Source organism: Pipistrellus hanaki (genome assembly GCF_964339955.1).
Source record: "Pipistrellus hanaki genome assembly, chromosome: 7".
Classification (NCBI taxonomy): domain Eukaryota; kingdom Metazoa; phylum Chordata; class Mammalia; order Chiroptera; family Vespertilionidae; genus Pipistrellus; species Pipistrellus hanaki.
In genome coordinates this window covers 77,988,538-78,006,241 of record NC_140509.1, presented here as the reverse complement: position 1 = coordinate 78,006,241, position 17,704 = coordinate 77,988,538, and the positions used below count along the sequence as shown (strand labels likewise).

The 17,704-nt window shown below is 39.8% G+C and overlaps 1 protein-coding gene across 1 annotated transcript in view; it reads right to left on the bottom strand.

The window, feature by feature from the left end:
• Positions 1 to 16,952, bottom strand: part of CEP85L (centrosomal protein 85L) — an 82,440-nt gene extending 65,488 nt beyond the window's left edge. The window contains exons 1-2 of the mRNA XM_084889939.1: positions 16,558 to 16,952; positions 4,645 to 4,806 (exon numbers count right to left, since the gene is read on the bottom strand). Coding sequence (XP_084746065.1) covers positions 4,645 to 4,806; positions 16,558 to 16,630 — 235 coding nt within the window. The 5' untranslated portion in view covers positions 16,631 to 16,952. The remainder of the gene's footprint in view (positions 1 to 4,644; positions 4,807 to 16,557) is intronic.
• Positions 16,953 to 17,704: the final 752 nt, after the last annotated feature.

The following is a 17,704-nucleotide window of genomic DNA, read 5'->3' as shown; positions in this document are numbered from 1 at the left end:
AAATGATTGAACAAGTCCTTATCTTAAAAGACCTTAGTTTCTCCATAAGATAAAAACATTGCTCTAAATTAGGGGTATCGAACTCAATCAGAGAAGGGGCCAAAATCTAAAATCCAGCCTAAATCGCGGGCCAAATGGTTTACTGAACAGTCATAAACTGACAATGTCATAAACTGACAGCGGAGTGCAGTGATGACAGCGCGGTGCGGGCCACATTGCAAGGCCTGGCGGGCTGGATTTGGCCCGCGGGCCTTGTGTTTGACACATGTGCTCTAAATGGTAACTTTTCTTCCTTTATGATCTATCTTCACAGGATGACCTCAAAATTTATAGTATTCAATGGCCCTATTATTTCTTAGTAGGAACAACTAATGAAGATATGATTAAATTGAAGTCCATTTTTATCAGTCCCTCCTATTTGAAATAAATGAGGTTAATTAGATAAGAAAATTATCTCCAATACAAATTAGCAGCTGGAAATTAGCAAAAAAAAAAAAAAATTAACTCTATCTGTACCTTTTTTTAATAAACATAAATATGCTTGAAAATTAGCCCAAACAGACAGTTAGGACTCAGATGTTATGAGATAAAAGAACTGCCCGAGAGCCTGCCTCTGGCGCCATGTGATACAGGAGAGAAAGACTGTCTGGAAGAAGGCTTCGGAGCCAAGCCTAAGGCAAAATTAAGTTCTTTTTGTGTCTCAGGGTCCTATACTCCACTCCTGGTTTCCTCTGCTTCTCCCTTCATCACTCAACTCTGGCTCTACATCTATAGGTTATGCCCTACACAACATATGCTGCACATTTCAAAAACAACTCCCTCTCAAACACATTTCTGTGGCAACAACAGCTATTACATGGCCTTCAGGTCTTGGCAAAGAAAAGCCTAAGAAGAAACCGGTGATCTGCTGAGGTGGCTTATGTTACAATTTGGTAGGCTTGCAGATGCATCCAGCCTCATGTCACAGATCTATTTCCTACCGACCTGGAACCTGACAACTCATGAACAAATTACCACAGCTAAAAGAGTGATGCTGCTAATGTTAAATTAGTGCTTCAACTTCTTGTTAAATGTAAAAATCTCACACCCTTACTTAGCAGTATTTTAAATCTCCAAATACCACAGCTAAAAGCAAATCACCCAATGGCAACTTCAGAATACAGTTCTTTCCTAAGTCCCATCCCTGCTGAGATTCTGATGTAATCCTCTCTTCCATTTTGCTCTTTCCAATTCTGCAGTTCTTAAAACACAGTAATAACTGAATAAGTATTTATTAAGTGAAAAAACAAATGTCCCTCTAACAGCTGTAGGTTAGAGAAGAAAGGAAAGACGTCTCTATTTATATAATGGCCACTTATAAAACTGCATCTTTGTAATTCATAGTGCATTTGTATTCTGTGTTCAGTTACTTTACACTCATGTATGAATTTTAAGTTTTTAAAGAATTAAAATAAAATACAACATTAAAATAAAGAAGAATGCAAGTTACTTTTCAGATGATTCACAGGATGCTTAGAGGATTTAGCAGTGTCCAAAGAGCATCACTTGGAAAATCAGCCAACAATACTAAAGAACAGCAAGGGGTTTGGGGAGGGGGCAGAGAGGGGTCTAACTAAACAGTAACATTCTGTTTGTTTGAGGATGACTTACTGCACAGATGTACTCTCTACTTAAAGCAATACACCACAGAATTTAAATAAAAATTATTCCATATACTTTGACCTATACCCCCAAAATTAAATTTACATTTTTATTTTTTAGTATATATTTTATTAATGTATTTTTTCAGAGAGGAAGGGAGAGGAAGAGAGAGATAGAAACATCAATGATGAGAGATTCATTGACTGGCTGCCTCCTGCATGCCCCATACTGGAGATCGAACCCATAACCCCAGGCATGTGCCCTGACCAAAAATCAAACCATGACCTCTTGGTTCATAGGTCAATACTCAACCACTGAGCCATGCCAGCTGGGTTGAGTTGTATGTTTTAGATCATGGGTGGGGAACGTCCAGCCTGCGGGCCATTGTATAAGGCCTATGAAATCATTTGGTCTGGCCCTGACAAAGCAACCACAGGCAGAACTTTGAAATTCAATAAATCCAGGAACTTTTTGCGAAGCAACATAAATTTATATTATGTGAATTACATTAAGCCAGGGGTCTTCAAACTACGGCCCGCGGGCCACATGCGGCCCGCAGAGGAGTCTGATCCGGCCCACCAGGATTTTTGGGCAGTGAGCGCAGCCGAGGTGTTACAGTAGGAATTAGTAGTTCATATAGTCCGGCCCTCCAGCTCTCTGAGGGACCGTGATCTGGTCCCCACTTTAAAAAGTTTGAGGATCCATGCATTAAGCGAATGATGTTATAAATATCCAAATGACCTTTGGCAGAAAAAAGGTTCCCCGGCCCTGTTTTACTTAACTGATATTAGATACAAGACCATAATAAAGTTAACATTCTATGTTGTTGCTAGCAAAGTTATGACAGTAGTAGTTAAACAAGATTTTGTTAATAGTCAAAAAAATTTATTGTTAGAAGATGGAAAAGATACCTTTCCCTAAATTTCCCACTAAGAACAACAAAAAGCCCTGGACATTATAATACAAAACAAATATAGACTTGAAAAGTTGGGAAGAAGGCAGCAAATTGGCTAGGAACCTCAGGATCCAAGGAACAAGACATTGGCAAATTCCCTGGGTTTTCTTTTTGCCTCATGTCTTCCAGCACCGAAGGTGAAAAAATCCCCAAAAAAGGAACCAAAGGCAAAGCCCAGAAAAGTCCCAACAGAAACCTGCCCTCCCCAGTCAATGGACCACAGAGGAAGCCTGAGAAGACTGAAAACTTTCCGACAGTAGCTACCCTTCTCCAGACAACAGCCAAAGAAAACCTGTAGTCCTTCCTCCACCCAGGCCAACAAAAGCCAAATAGGGAGCCTGGATTCCAACCGCACCAATCTGCCACAGAGGTCAGCAGGGAAGCAAGGCTTTCATCCTCTTTGGAAGTACAAAGCCCCACCTCACCACGCACACACACCCAGGCTATGTCATCTGGATCTCCTCCATCATCCAGCAATAGCGAGGTGACCTTGCCGAGGTGGCAATACTCCATACGGGCGTAACTCATCACTGCTGGGAGGGTAAACACTGCCCATGCGACTTCACCGGGAGAGACCAAACTGAATGCGCAGGCCTGTTGTCTCCCGGACGCTGCCCCTCTATTTTATTGCTGACCGAATTCGGTATCCTTTTGCTGTAACAAACCATGACCATTAGTATGACAGCTTTTCTGAGTTCTGTGATTCCTTCTAGCAAATCTCTAAGACTAAACATGGCCTTGGGAACACCTGAACTCTCAAACTTCATCAAATTAAAACTGTTGCAAAAGACTTAGAGAATGAAAGACACGCTACAGAGAGGGAGAAAATATTTGCAAACCAACCAAGGATTAGTATCTAAAATATAGGTTGTCCCAAGAAAACATACATTTTGGGGACACCCTGTATATAAATAATTATAAAGGCGGTGTTTGTTCAAATAAATTTCATTTTCAAAATTGAGCTATCAGCTGTTAAAGCATGTATACATTTTGGGGACACCCTGTATAGAAGAAACTCTCAAAACTCAACACTAAAAAAAAGGAAATAATCCACTTAATACATGAGCAAGACATGAAGAGACACTTCACCAAAGAAAATACACAGAAGGCAAATAACCACGTGAAAAATGTTCAACACTGTTAATCTTTAGAGAGCTGAAAATTAAAACCAATAAGATATCACTTAATTCCTATCAGATGGGCTAAAATTTGAAAACTACCAAATGCTAGCAAGGATAAAGAGTATATTGGGTTACTCATTCTAATCCTTTTCCATTATCGATATAAATGGAAAAGTCATTCTGGAAAATAGCGTGACAGTTTTTTTATAAAGTAAACATGCAACTGCCATATGACCAGCCATTGCACAGACATTGACCACAGAGAAATAAAGACGTAAGTTCACACGAAAACCTATACATGAATGCTGGTAGCAGCTTTATCCCTACAAACAAAAAATTAGAAACAATCCAGATGTCACTCAGAGGGTGAAAGGTTAAGAAAAATGTGGTCTATTCAATACCACCATTGCTATATACATACTACTCAACTATAAAAGGAAGAAATTATTAATATACACAATTACCTGGATGAATCTCCAGTTGGGGGGGGGGGGAATTCCAAGGGGCTACATATCGAATGATTGTGTTTATCCAGCATTCTTAAAATGACAAAATTATAGAAATGGAGGTTCCTGGTCTCCAGGAGTTGAGGAGGGGAAAGTGGGTGTGAGCAATATTAGGTAATCTCTGGTGATAGAAACGTTTGTATTTTGACTGTAACAAATCAATTTGCTGGTTGTGATGTTATACTGTAGTTTTGTAAGATATAACCATGGGGGAGAGAGGTGCACAGAATCTCCGTATTATTTCTTAAAGTTGCATGTGAATCTATAATTTATTCAAAATAGCAACACTAAACATCATTAAATATTCAAACACTACTTCTAAATTTATTGATCTCTAAAACAATAAAACATATCCCTTGAATGCTCTCAACTCAACCATCCTCCAAATAGTTATATCAAAACACGAAGAATTTTAACTCACCTTCCACGCTGTCAGAACAGGAGGTTCCGATGCCAGTGTCACCACTGTCAGAAGCTATACTGTGTCTCCTGATGTGATTATTTCGATGGTTGGATGGAACAGTTGTGGCCTGCCACAACGATTCACTACCAGGTAGCCATGCTGATGAAGAATAATCTGGGCCTACAAAGAAAAATGTGCAAAAATTAACACACTTATAATCTCTGTGAGTAGAGAGAAGGTATCTTTTTCAACCTTGTAAAAAAAATGCACATCAGGTTATATTCTGCCCAAAATAGTTAAAATAGGACAATAGTAGGTAAGATTCAACATGAATTCAATGCTGACTTAGCAGCTTCCTCTGGCTGAAGGACTCTGATATCTGCATATAGATATCTGAACTTTCAAACACATACTGTTCTCTTACTTAAAATGTCAAACACATCATCTATCTATCTGGAAATACTCTGCTCTAGAATATCTGATAAGTAGGCATCTGTGATTCCACACACAGGCATTAGCTGAGAACTGGGGCTCAGATAAAGTCTAACTGAATCATATGGCATGGCAATATAAGTAGATTATGCTCATGAAAGATTAAAAAAAATCTATTTTTTCTACAATATCCTAATTACTTAAAATTGAAAATTATTTTGCATTATTTAATTGATTTTATTTCTTCAGTTATCTTTTGATAAATGTTTAACACCACATTTCCCTTTCGAGTTAGATTAATTTGTTTATGAGGGTATTATAATGATCTTATTTTTGTCAAACTTTTCCTTTAATGAAAGCAAAGCAATTCACTCAGGTTTCCCAAAATGACAAAAACATAATAAAATAATAGAATTATCTCTATGTTGATCTCCTACCTGAACTCAGATTTGTCTTAACATTTAAATATGCTTCTTTTTAAAAAAGATTCAATATATTTTATGTAACTAGAACACTGATTATAATTAACAAATATCATGAATAACATTCTAATCTTTATTTTAGATTGACTGCATCAGAGAATAATATGTCTTATCTCTATTCAAGCCAATCCAGAATCACAAAGCAGTAAGAACTAGCTGTGAAATATACTCATCAGGTGATACCGTTTCCCAAAAAATAAGACAGTGTCTTATATTAATTTTTTCTCCCAAAGTTGCGCTAGGTCTTATTTTCAGGGGATGTCTTATCTTTCCATGCGCTAGGTCTTATTTTCGGAGGATGTCTTATTTTCGAGGAAACATGGTAGAATAAGGACACCTTTTTTCACATAATAGTTATAATTATGCTACTAAAAGAGGAACTACTTAATTTCTAGATATGTGCTATGCACTTAACAAAAACTTGAGGTTCAGTGTCCTTTCATATTAAAGCAACTGAGCAATTGTGTAAAATCAGTTCTCTCTAGAACAAAGACAGAGCATTTCTGTACGAATAGCAAAGATCCCAGGACAGCATACATTTGAACTACTCTTTGGAATGCAGTATGTTACATTTTTAAATATAAATTTCAATTATTTTACACAGACTACTGACTTCCCAGTAGTAATAAAATTCACACTGAAAATATAGGAAGATTACATTTTTTTTAAAAAGAAGTAGCCTATTATATTTTGTTTCTGAAGATTTTATTTAACTGGAAGCAAAAATGCACACAATACCAAGTCTTCTACAATATGTTAATATGCCTGTAACTACATTTAGAAAAACAACTAATCTTATTTTTTAATCAAACTCTGAGCCAAAAGAAAATTTAAAAAAGACACTGACAAAGCAGATTTACACTTTTGCATAAAAAGCTGAATATATATTACAAATCATAGATACAAATTGCAGTGTTTCTTTCAAAGTGAAGGTTATCACCCAACCTTTTTAAATAAAAGAGAATAGAACAGGAAATATCAAAGCACATTAACCCTTATATGGCATCATAAGATGCACATATCTCACACATTATAAGATGCACATATCTCTGAAATGTCAACAAGTACACAGTACTTTACACAAAGTTCAGAGCACTGGCCTTCATTGCCCTATTCTACCATCAATAGAAATTAATGTACAACTAACTTAAAAAGAATAAATGCAGGGAATACAACAAAACCCCCTTTCCTTAGCCCATACGTCTAATCTATTTCAGGCTATTTCAGAAAGGCCAATTGAATGAGAGCCCTCCTCTCCATCCCCACTGTCACAGGTCATACTGCAAAGATGTCCTGCTAGAGTAACTATCAGGGCCAGCCTCCACGCTACTGTCAGAATTATCTTCTTAAAGCCAACATATTTATGTCATTCTCTTGCTCGCATAGATGTGTTGGTTCTTTACTGCATATTGAATAAAACTCAAACTCATTAAGTTTGGCAAACTTCATCAGCTAGAAGCTTCATTTTCTAAAACTTCCCAAACCCTTCCTCCCCAATCTCAGCTCCCTAACAAATACTCTCCAGCCACACATACCTAACCATTGCCTCCAAACAGATTACGGTAGGTTCTTTGGAGACTCCAAGCTATCTCCCTACTGTACCTTCGTTAAAAGTCCCAGTGCAGAATTAGCTTGCTCTCAGTGTTCTCTGGTTCCTCAGGTGGTATTAAGTAACTACTACTTTGTGCTCTCTCAATATATCATTCAAAATTCTATAACAGCATTTACTAATCTAAATTAACCCATATGTATATGACTTTCTTCACCATAACCAAACTGGGAACACTGAAAAACAACTTTCCCCCCTCTTTTTTTAGTCTCTAGCACAGAGCTTCACAGTTAGGCAGAGTCTCAATAAATGCTGTCATTATTACCACTGAGTACTCAATAAATGTCAGTGGTATAAAATTAAAACTCTCAAAGACTTAGATCTAAAAAATATTCCATTTAGAAGAAGGGGGTTTTCTTTCTTTTTTTCTTTTTTGGTTGTTGTTGTTTATTTTTAAATACAGGAGATTCTAAACTATCCCTGGAGCTAGTGTACATTTAAGTATCTATTTAAAGATCAGTAAATATTTTCCAACGCAGCTAAAAATACACTAATAATTATAAATGGTTTGAGGAGTTTATAGCCAAAATTCCAAATAAACATGGGGAAACAATCTCCAATAGGATCAAAGCACCAAAAAAGCAATAAAATTTTTTAATGTAACATTAAAACACGTTTTAAGATATTTATATTAATAATAACCACAAAAAAAGAAGGAAAAAAACAAACAGAAAATCCTGCTTACACAGGAGAATTACTAGCTAAGATGAAAGAAACTTTATTTTCTTTATTCCAGTTCAAGTAACTAAAAATAAAACTACCTTATGATCCAGCAATCCTCACTTCAGGGTATATATAACAAGATCTCAAAGAGATATCACAAGCCCCCATGTTCTACTGCATTATTGACAACAGACAGGGAAGCAACGTGTCATCAACAGATGAATGGATAAAGAAAATGTGATGTTTATATACAAGGAATACTATTATTCAGCCATTAAAAGAAGAAGAAAATGCTGCATCCATTTTTGACAGTATGGATGGATTGTGAGGGTATTATGCTACCTTAACTATGCCAGACAGAGACAAATACCATATGAGCACACTTAAATGTGAAATCTAAAAAAAGCCAACTCATGAAAACAGAGAACAGACTGGTGTTGCCAATGACAAGGGATGCGGGAATAGGCAAAAGGAGCCAAAAAGGACAAACTTGCAGTGAAAAGATAAGTAAATTCCAGGGATTCATTTACAGCATGGTAACTATAGTTAACAATGCTATGGTGCATCCTGAAAGCTGGTAAGAGAGTAAACCCTAAAAGTTCTCATCCTAAAGGGAAGAAGTGTAACTATGTCTGATGGTGCATATCAACTAAACTTACTGTTGTAATCACTCTGCAACATGTACATATATCAAATCATCATATTGTATGCCTTGAACTAATACAATATTATACATCAATTATATCTCAATCAAACTAGAATTGCCTTTCTTGCAGTTAATGATTTAAACCGAATTCTGAGTAATTGACAGCTAGTATTCTTTGCTTTCTAAATTAAAAAGAAATTTGGAAGTTCATTCATTAATTACTGTAACTTTAAAAACATTACCACAAAAGGTATAAAACTATATTCTTCAGAACTGATTCTGAATTTCCTATTTTCAATTCTAGTGTAACAAGGAAGAGCTTCAAACTAGGTTGGTTGAGGTTCAGGTTTAAATTACCTCAATTAGAACAATAGTCAGATGGATAATTGGTTCACCTTTCACAGTAAAAATATTAATTCAAACCAATAAATATTCACCCCAAGTACTCATTATGTAAAGAGGAATTTAAGAGAGGTGGGGTAGCAACCAACACAGATAAGACTATCTCCTTCTATGAAAAAATTACATGCCTGTTGATTTCAGTGTGTGACAGCCAAAGAGCCCTATCTTCTGGTTACATGAAATGCTGCATTCAAGTTTTTTGGTAGATATGAGGAATGAGGGCAACGTATTTAATTTAGTCTCTCATAGCCTTTGTTTCTATTTATAAACTGGAAAAAGAAGGTATGGTAAAAACTAGTAAGTTTTTAACCACTACAAGCATGAGGGAGTATACCAAGTGGTATTCCAGAGGGGTTTACGCTTTTGTTTTGAAATATAATTATTTAATAATATCAACTAATAGAAAAATATTCTACAAATTAAGAAGGAAGTATTATCAGTACCCAGGGTAAAAAAATAAAAGAAACTTTCCTAAATAAAAAAGTTGTTAGACCTAATTCTGTACATGCTTTTATTTATGTAGCATTGGCTTCCAAAGGAAGCAGAGAACATTAATTATTTCTCAACTAGTTAGCCATTTATTTTCTGACACTTGGAAACCTAAGTGCTGTACACAATACATTTAAAGGCAAAAACTAAAACAAAAATTCTGGTTATTAAAATTATTTGGGTGACACTGGTTGGTAAAATTTTAAGTGTATAGCTGTATAATACATCATCTGTACGTTTCACTGTGTGCCCACCACCCGAAGTCAAATCTTCTTCCATCACCGTGTATTTATCCCCTTTACCTTTTACTACCCCTCAACCTTTCCCTCTGGTAACCTCCATACTGTCAGTTGTTTGTCTTATTTATTCATTTGTTGCTTTCAGTTTTATATCCCACATGAGTAAAACGATATTGTTCTTGACTTTCTGACTTATTTCACTGAACGTGATATTCTCAAAATCCATCCACATTGTCGCCAATGGCAGTATTTCATCTTTCCTTATGGCTGAGTTGTGTTCCATTTGTATATATGTACCACATCCTCTTTATCCAATCGCCTCTCAAAGGGCACTTCGGTAGTTTTCATGTCTTGGTCACCGTTAATAATATTGCAATGAACATTGGGGTACAAATAAACCTTTGCAAATTTCTCAGATACCCAGAAGAGAGGTTGCTGGATCATATGGTAACTATTCTTAATTTCTGGAGGAAGCTCCACACTGTTTTCCATAGTTGGCTGTACCAGTTTACATTTTCACCTGCAGTGAATGAAAAGGTTCCTTTCTCTCCACAACCTCTTCACACTTATTGTCTTGTTGGTAACAGCCATTCTAACAAATGAGAGGTGGTATCTCCTTGCAGTTTTGATTTGCATTTCCCTAATAGTGAAGTTGAGCATCTTTTCATATATCTGTTGGCCATTTGTATGTCTTCTTGGGAGAAGTGCCTGTTCAGGTCCTCTGTCCATATTCTAATTGGATTATTTTCTCTTTTTGGTATTGAGTTGTATGAATTCTTTATATTTTTGTATACCTTGTCAGAGCTGTTGTTTGCAAATATCTTCTATCATTCCATTGGTTGCCTTTTGGTATTGTTGGTATTTTCTTTTGCAGAAGCTTTTTAGTTCGATACAGACCAACTCATTTAATTCTGCTTTTATTTCCTTTGCCTTAGGGTCAAATTCAGAAAATCCTCCTTAAGACCAAGGACTGTAAGTTTTGTACCTATGTTTTCTTCTATGTAATTTATTGTGTCAGGTCTTATATTTAGGTTTATTTATATACTTTGAGTTAATTCTTGTACATGGAGACAAATAGTAGTCTAGTTAAATTTCAACTTATTTTCGAGTGTATTAAAACTAACACCCCAAAATAAGTTGAGGAAATTTATAAATATCTCCCCAATAATAAGGAACTTACTTTCTAGTCAAACTTTTCAGTAAATTATTCCTAAAATGAGATGGAAGGCTCAGTATTAATTAAAAGGCTTCAGAAAAGCTTCAGTAATATCATGGCAAGGCAATATGTATTTCTAATGGTCAGTCAACACACAATCTCTGCCTCTACAAGCATAATGTAACCACCTTATAAATCAATTTCTCCATAACAAAGAGAGCATGTTAGGTTAGAGAATCTCTAATCTCTGCCAGTTTTAAGCAGATCCATTCTCTTCCCACATCTTACATGGCCTCCTGGAAGCACAGGCTTCGGTGATTACTCCTTTCTTCATCAGTCTCCTCTCTTCTGGACACCACACTCTTACACCACTAGCTGCTCCTTCTCAGTCTCTTTGGGTGGTCCCTCTTCCTCTACCTGACCAGAACATCAAGTGTCCCAGAGCTTGATCCTCTGCCCTCTTATCTACAGTCTCTGCTATCTGCTCTATACTCTCTCCATGTGATCACCTTTAAACACCACATATACTCAGGTGACACTCAAAATTCCTACCTCCACCTCTCCCATGTCCTTACTGAGCTCCAGACATGTATGCCCAACTTCCAACTCAACTGTCACAGGAACCTCTAAAAAAGCATCTCAAACTTCACATGGCCAAAATAGGACTCTTTAGTCCACTGGTTCTCCTCACTCTTCCCCCACCTCAGGAAATGACACCACCATCTGTTATAATTACTGAAGCCAAAATTAAGATACCATCTTTGACTCTCCTTTCCCTCATTTACCACCTCTAACCCATCAATAAATTCAGTCAGCTTTGTTTCTCCAGTATGTATTCCAAACACATTATCTTCTCTCCTAATCCAATCTAGCCACTCCAATCCGAGCCACCATCGCCCACATAATTACTACAATGACCTATTAACCTACTTCTCTACTGCTATTCTTTCCCTCACTCCTCCACAATTTCTCCCTCTCCCCCCACTCCCCCCTCACCTCCAGGGGGAGGTGGGGAGCCAGGAGAGATATGTGAATACCAAGGATAAGGAATGCCTGCTTCGTTCCCCAATCCATAAACAATGTCTGTCCCATAGCAGGCACTCAATGTGCACTGAGTGAAAGAACGAATGGTCATCTCCCCTACCCTTTCATGGGTAGCTTCCCCTCATGGGGAACGAATCCAAACTGCATACAATCCCTTCCATCACCAGGCCTCCCGCACCTCACAGCCCGCTCACTCTGCTCCAGACTCTCTGGTTTTGATATTCCTCAAACTCCCCAAACTCACTCCCATCATGGAACCTCAGGTACAGAACGCTCCTCCCCATCACACCTGGCTCCTTCTCATCCTTCAGGTCTCAATACAGTGTTACCTCCTCAGAGAGACCTTCCCTGACCAGCCTACCCAAAGCACTTTCTCTACCCAACCCTGCCATCTCACCCTGTTCCCTTTCCCTTTTCTTTGTAGACTTAGTACTAACAGAATTGTCTTATTGTTATGGTTTACTTACAGAATGTCTATCTCCACTACAATGTAAGCCCCCTTAGGGACCTGGGACCTTATGGTGGTTCTTCAATGATGTATCCTTAAGAGTCCAGCACAATGCCTACCGCTCACAAACATTTACTACGGCTCATGGCCAAGCACTATGCTAAGTAACAACAATGGAGTTTTTAATCATAGAAAAATAGAAACTAGAAATAAAATTTTAGTATAAAGAGCAATTTCATGCTCTTTTTATGTTAATAAACCCTTTTCTTAAAACGAATAGCCTTCTACAATAAATTCCACTTTTTAGAATATAATTCTGCCCGTGTAAAATATGAATATCCTCAGAGTAGTCAAAATAATTAGTATCTCACTGTAGCTTTAGGAATCACCTAGACAACCACATTCTCCATTTTTCAATGTACAATTTGAGGGAACTAATTAAGCTATCACTCAATAAAACACTACCAAGGAGCCTCTATTATCACATCTTCATCTTTTTCTCAGAGTACACATATAACATATTTAATCGAGTCAGAAAAATCACGACTCTGTAAAGCCTTTCTGTTCTCAACATTCAGAAATATTCCCGGTGTAACAAAAGACGTTGTCAACTCACCATTTATTGCCTGGCCTCAAAGTAACTCCATGCAAGCCAAGAAGTGTCAGAGCTTCAACTACTAATCAAGTTCATTTCACAAAGTCATCACTACAGTTGAGATGAACCCCTCACCCCCCACTGCCTCATATAAAAGAACATGTCCAACTGCATTTAGGCAAAAAAGTTACGTTTCATTGTTACCATAGTACTTATAGGTCCATCTAACTCAGAACCACAGCAGAAACCTTCAGTATTTGCTGCGATCATACCAATGACTACCACGCTCATTATGACATCACCAAACATCTATGGCAATGCGTCAGCGAGGAAGAGGTAGATTTAAAAACTGGAGGCACTGAACAAGTGATACTTCTTCAGATCATGTGTTTCCATAACAATGTAAGCTGCCTTAGGGACCTGGGACCTTATGGTTCTTCTTTAATGATGTATCCTTAAGAGTCCAGCACAATGCCTACCGCTCACAAACATTTCCTACGTGCTCATGGCCAAGCACTATGCTAAGTAACAACAATGGAGTTTTTTATTTACTTTAAAAAAGCTGGCATATCCTGCCTCCACATGAATATATTAATATTTTTAGAGTATGACTTATAAAAAGGAACAAATTCAATATAATTAAGTTTAAGTACTCAAAATAGCTCTATATCATACTAGATTTTTAAGACTTAAGGAAATACATCCATCCTTCATCCAACTTTCGCACTGACATTTTGAATAGGTTGTTCTTGGAAAATCAACCAAATGCATAAAGACAAACCACGTGTTCTACTTTAAATTAGCTTTTTTTAAAACCACACTTGTCAAGCCAATAGCAAAAAGGGGGAAGGTGTTTCATTGTACAGAAATATAGAAAATGTTTATCTTAATTTATAACAGTTACTCTATAAAGCTGGAATATTGTTGGTAAAGCCAAAACAAAGTTAAATCCTAAAGCAAAGGTCAAAAGTTCAGTATTTTCCAAACCACACATTATTTCTATTTGTTTTTACTGCCATTGCTTTGAAAAGGAAGTTTCCTCCAGTTTTTTAGAACAGTTCTATAATGTCTTTAGGTTCCCCTTTAGTTACATATTTGTATAAACAAACTAGTTTTAGAAGTGATCCACATATTGAGATAAATTTATTTAAATAGCATTAATTATTTATCCAAGCCTTCACACTGGCACTCAGGACCAAATGGTTGCTGATACACTGAATCAGAAGACTGGTTCTCTTTGTTTTCAGAAAAACTCTGAAATCAAAAGATGTATTGGACAATATTTCAAAAACTATGAATTTTCTTCTAATTCTCAGAAACAGAAAAAAATCCCTACATGAAACAATTAAGAGGTCATTATCTTGACCTTAACCATCTGCTCATTTGCTAAAGAAACCACACAGTTTTTCATCTAACATATGGCTTTTTTAAACTAAATAAAAAATAATTTTAATATTTGTTTGCTTGAGAACAGAATAAAGAAGTATAAACACTCATCACTATTACTATATATAATCAATTATTAGCATATAGCTGAAAAAGTTTTTATTGGAAAGGCAAGTCCTTGACTTACCAACAATACCAAAGCTGAGATATGTAAAGCAATACTGTCCAAATTCCTTAAACTTGGGTAGATTTATAAGGTATCTTCTTCTATATTCTTTACGAAGGTTTAGAGACTGCAGTATAATCTCAAAGCTTCAGTCACTTCTAAGCACTAAGATAGTTTTCTATCATAAATAATAACAACGGAAACATTGATACAATGCTTGGATGACATTACACCATTAAACATGTTATTATTATAAATAAACTTGAAGAGGTTAAGTCACAAAAACATTGCAGATGGCTTTTGACATGTACTAATAATTGAAAGACTCCCTCCAGCCCATTAAGGATAAAGAAATGTCTTCTCACTCAAGTTACTTTGATTTCAGGATTGTAAATATCCGGTAAGCTTCAGAAACTTCTCAACAGCTGTTTCCTCTATGATGTATACAAATATGATACATTTTAGAGAAAATAATTCCCTATTTATATTTTTTACTATTATTTCTAAAAGTGCTGCATGATGAAATTTAACAAGAAATTTCAAATCTAACCCTGGGTTATAAAATTTATATATATTTAGGTATAATACATAGTATGTTGACTAGAGTTAACAATACTGTATAGTATATGGAAATTTGCTAAGAGGATAGCTCTTAAGTGTCCTCAGCATACACCAAAATACAAAACAAAGCAAAACAAAAGACCGCGGTGATGAATAGTTAACCAGTTAAGGTTGTGGAAGTCATTTCACAGCGTACACATATGAAAACATCAGGTAGGACACCTTGAATACGTGCCTCATTTCCATCTGTCACAGAATTGCATTATTTGACATTTTAATTAGCAATCTTCTGAGTTTGTATTCAATACTTTTTAAACAGCAGAAACTACCACCAGAAGAAAAAAAAAACAGCAGAAACTACCACCAGAAGAAAAAAAAAAAAGATAAAACCCCTTCCTGGGCAGACTTTTCCTGTTATCTCCATGAAGACCTCAGCAATACAAGCACTCAGTTCCTCACAATTCTCACAGAACCACTGTATAGTTGTTCTGGGCAGCTATTCTCTTTTTTGGAATTTACATTTAGACCGCTTTTTTTTTTTGGTTACCAAAGATGAAAAAAAAAAAAGCCACTTCCAAATACTGCTTCTGCTTTTTGTTTTGCAAATAGCTCTGAAAAAGGTACACAAAAATGTCAGTTACACAAGTTGAGGGCAAACATTTTATGGAACTAGGTTACTAAGTAGGAGTCCCAGAACCACCTAACATAGTAGGTGGGAGATGTGTATATGTATATGAAAATGAAGTTTCTTTCGGAATAAAGGGCCCATATAACTTTCAGCTTCTCCGAGGGGTTCAAGATGCAATCAAGATGAAAGGACTTGGAGGAACTGTCAACTTCAGACAACTTGTCCCAGACTACCCTAGCCTTATTTATTTATTTTTTTTTATCCCAAATTGGGGTAAGATTTATCCCGATTTGGTGGCTCCTGCGCGACTGCTGGGCGAGGCTGGCGTGAAATGGCTCCCTTCGTGCACCCCAGCCTGCAAACCCCAAAACTGAAAGGGCGATGCAAAGGGACAGCAAACGATGAACGCCCTCGGTGCGCCAAGTCCGCTGGCTCCTGCAGAACATGCGCGCAGCGTCCCCCGGACTCCGCGAGGGATGCGGGCGGCCCCGGGGCTCAGCGCGGTCTGACCCCTCGGGGTGCCCTGCCGCGGGGGCGTCGCCGGCAGCCCCCTCTCGCCCCTAAACGCCCCAAGGCGGCGGCCGCGGCGTGGGCTTCTCGGACCCCGGCCCCGCGGGCGCGCCCCGAGCCGCCGCCGCCGCCGCAGCGACCTTCCCGGCGGGTCCCCGGGAGCCCCGTTATCCACGTCTGCACCCCACACCCCACGCCCCACGCCCCACGCCCCACGCCCCACGCCCCACGAGGGAAGGGGCGGAGGACGGACAACAAAGCCCAGCCGGGGGGGTCCCGGAGAGCTTCACGCCGGGGCCGCCGCCCGCCCGATGCCGGCCCGGGGATCGGGGGCCCAGGGGTGGGGGTCCCGGGCGGCGGGGAGCCGGCGGCGGCGGCGGGAGGCCCGGCCTGGGCGCGGAGGGCGGCGGGTCCCAGAGCGCGGCGCTCGGCCGCGACCCCCACCGCCGCCGCCCGGGGCCGTCCCGTTACTCACCCGCCGGGAAGCTGCGGGCTCCGCCCGGGCTGTCGCGGCCGCCGGCCTCGGGGGCCAGGAAGCGCCCCCACATCGCGGGCGGGAGGGCCGGCGAGCTGGGGGCGCCGATTCCCCGCGTCCGCTCTCCCCGCCTGCGCCTCCCGCGCCTCCCGCGGCGGAAACTTGCGCGGAGCCTGGGCCGCGGCGACGGCGGGCGGATAACGGCTGCTCAGCGGCGAGCGGAGGGCGCCGGGGCCGGAGGAGCCGCGGCGGCGGCGGCGGCGGGGGCCATGCCGAGCCCGCGGGGCTGGGGCCCGGGCCGGGGACGCGGCGGCTCCGCGGCGGCGGCGGCTCGGCGGCGGCTGAGCCCACGCTCCGCGGCTCCACGCGAAGTTGCGGCGGCTGCTTCTCTCCGCCCCCTCTGCCCGCGGGGCCCGGCCGGAGCTGGCCGGGGGCGGGGCCTGGGCGGGGCGGGGCCTGACGGAGGCGGGGCCTCGGCGCTTACATAAGGCGTGCGCGGCGCGGGGGGCGGAACTGAGGGCGGGTCGCGAGGGTTGTTCCCTGAGTCTGGGTGGAGTAGGTCGGCCCAATCCGCTATCTGCATCCCTCCTTCCCCATCTCCGTGCCCTGCGATAGAAGAAAAAGGCGATAACGGGGCCCGGGACCCCCTCTTCGGTAACCCCGAATCCCTGAGGCCCTGCAGGGCGCCTCTTGAAAGAGACCTGCAAGACCTGCATTCGCAACCCAACTGCTGAGATCAAGGCTAATCTAGAAGGGAAAGGGATTCCTAGGTTCATTAGGGGTTGGGATTGAAATCATCCTCCTTCATTACACAAACATCGTTTATAGATCACTGCGTGTAGGGGAGGGGGATGTCTCAACTATTATACACATTTCTTGGTCCTTCGGGAATGTAATAAATACTTGTTATTCCCAAACTCCACCAGCTGCCACTCAATCCTAAACAGTATTTTTTTAATCACTTATTTCAGTTTTCCACGTTTTTATCAATGTGAAGGGCATGTTGCTACACACACACAAACACATACAAACACACACACACACACACACACACACACCACACAAAGTACATACGAAGTTGAGACTGTGTAAAATATTTCAATGCCCATTACAAGAGTAAAGGCAAATAGTAAAAACAAGTTGCTGT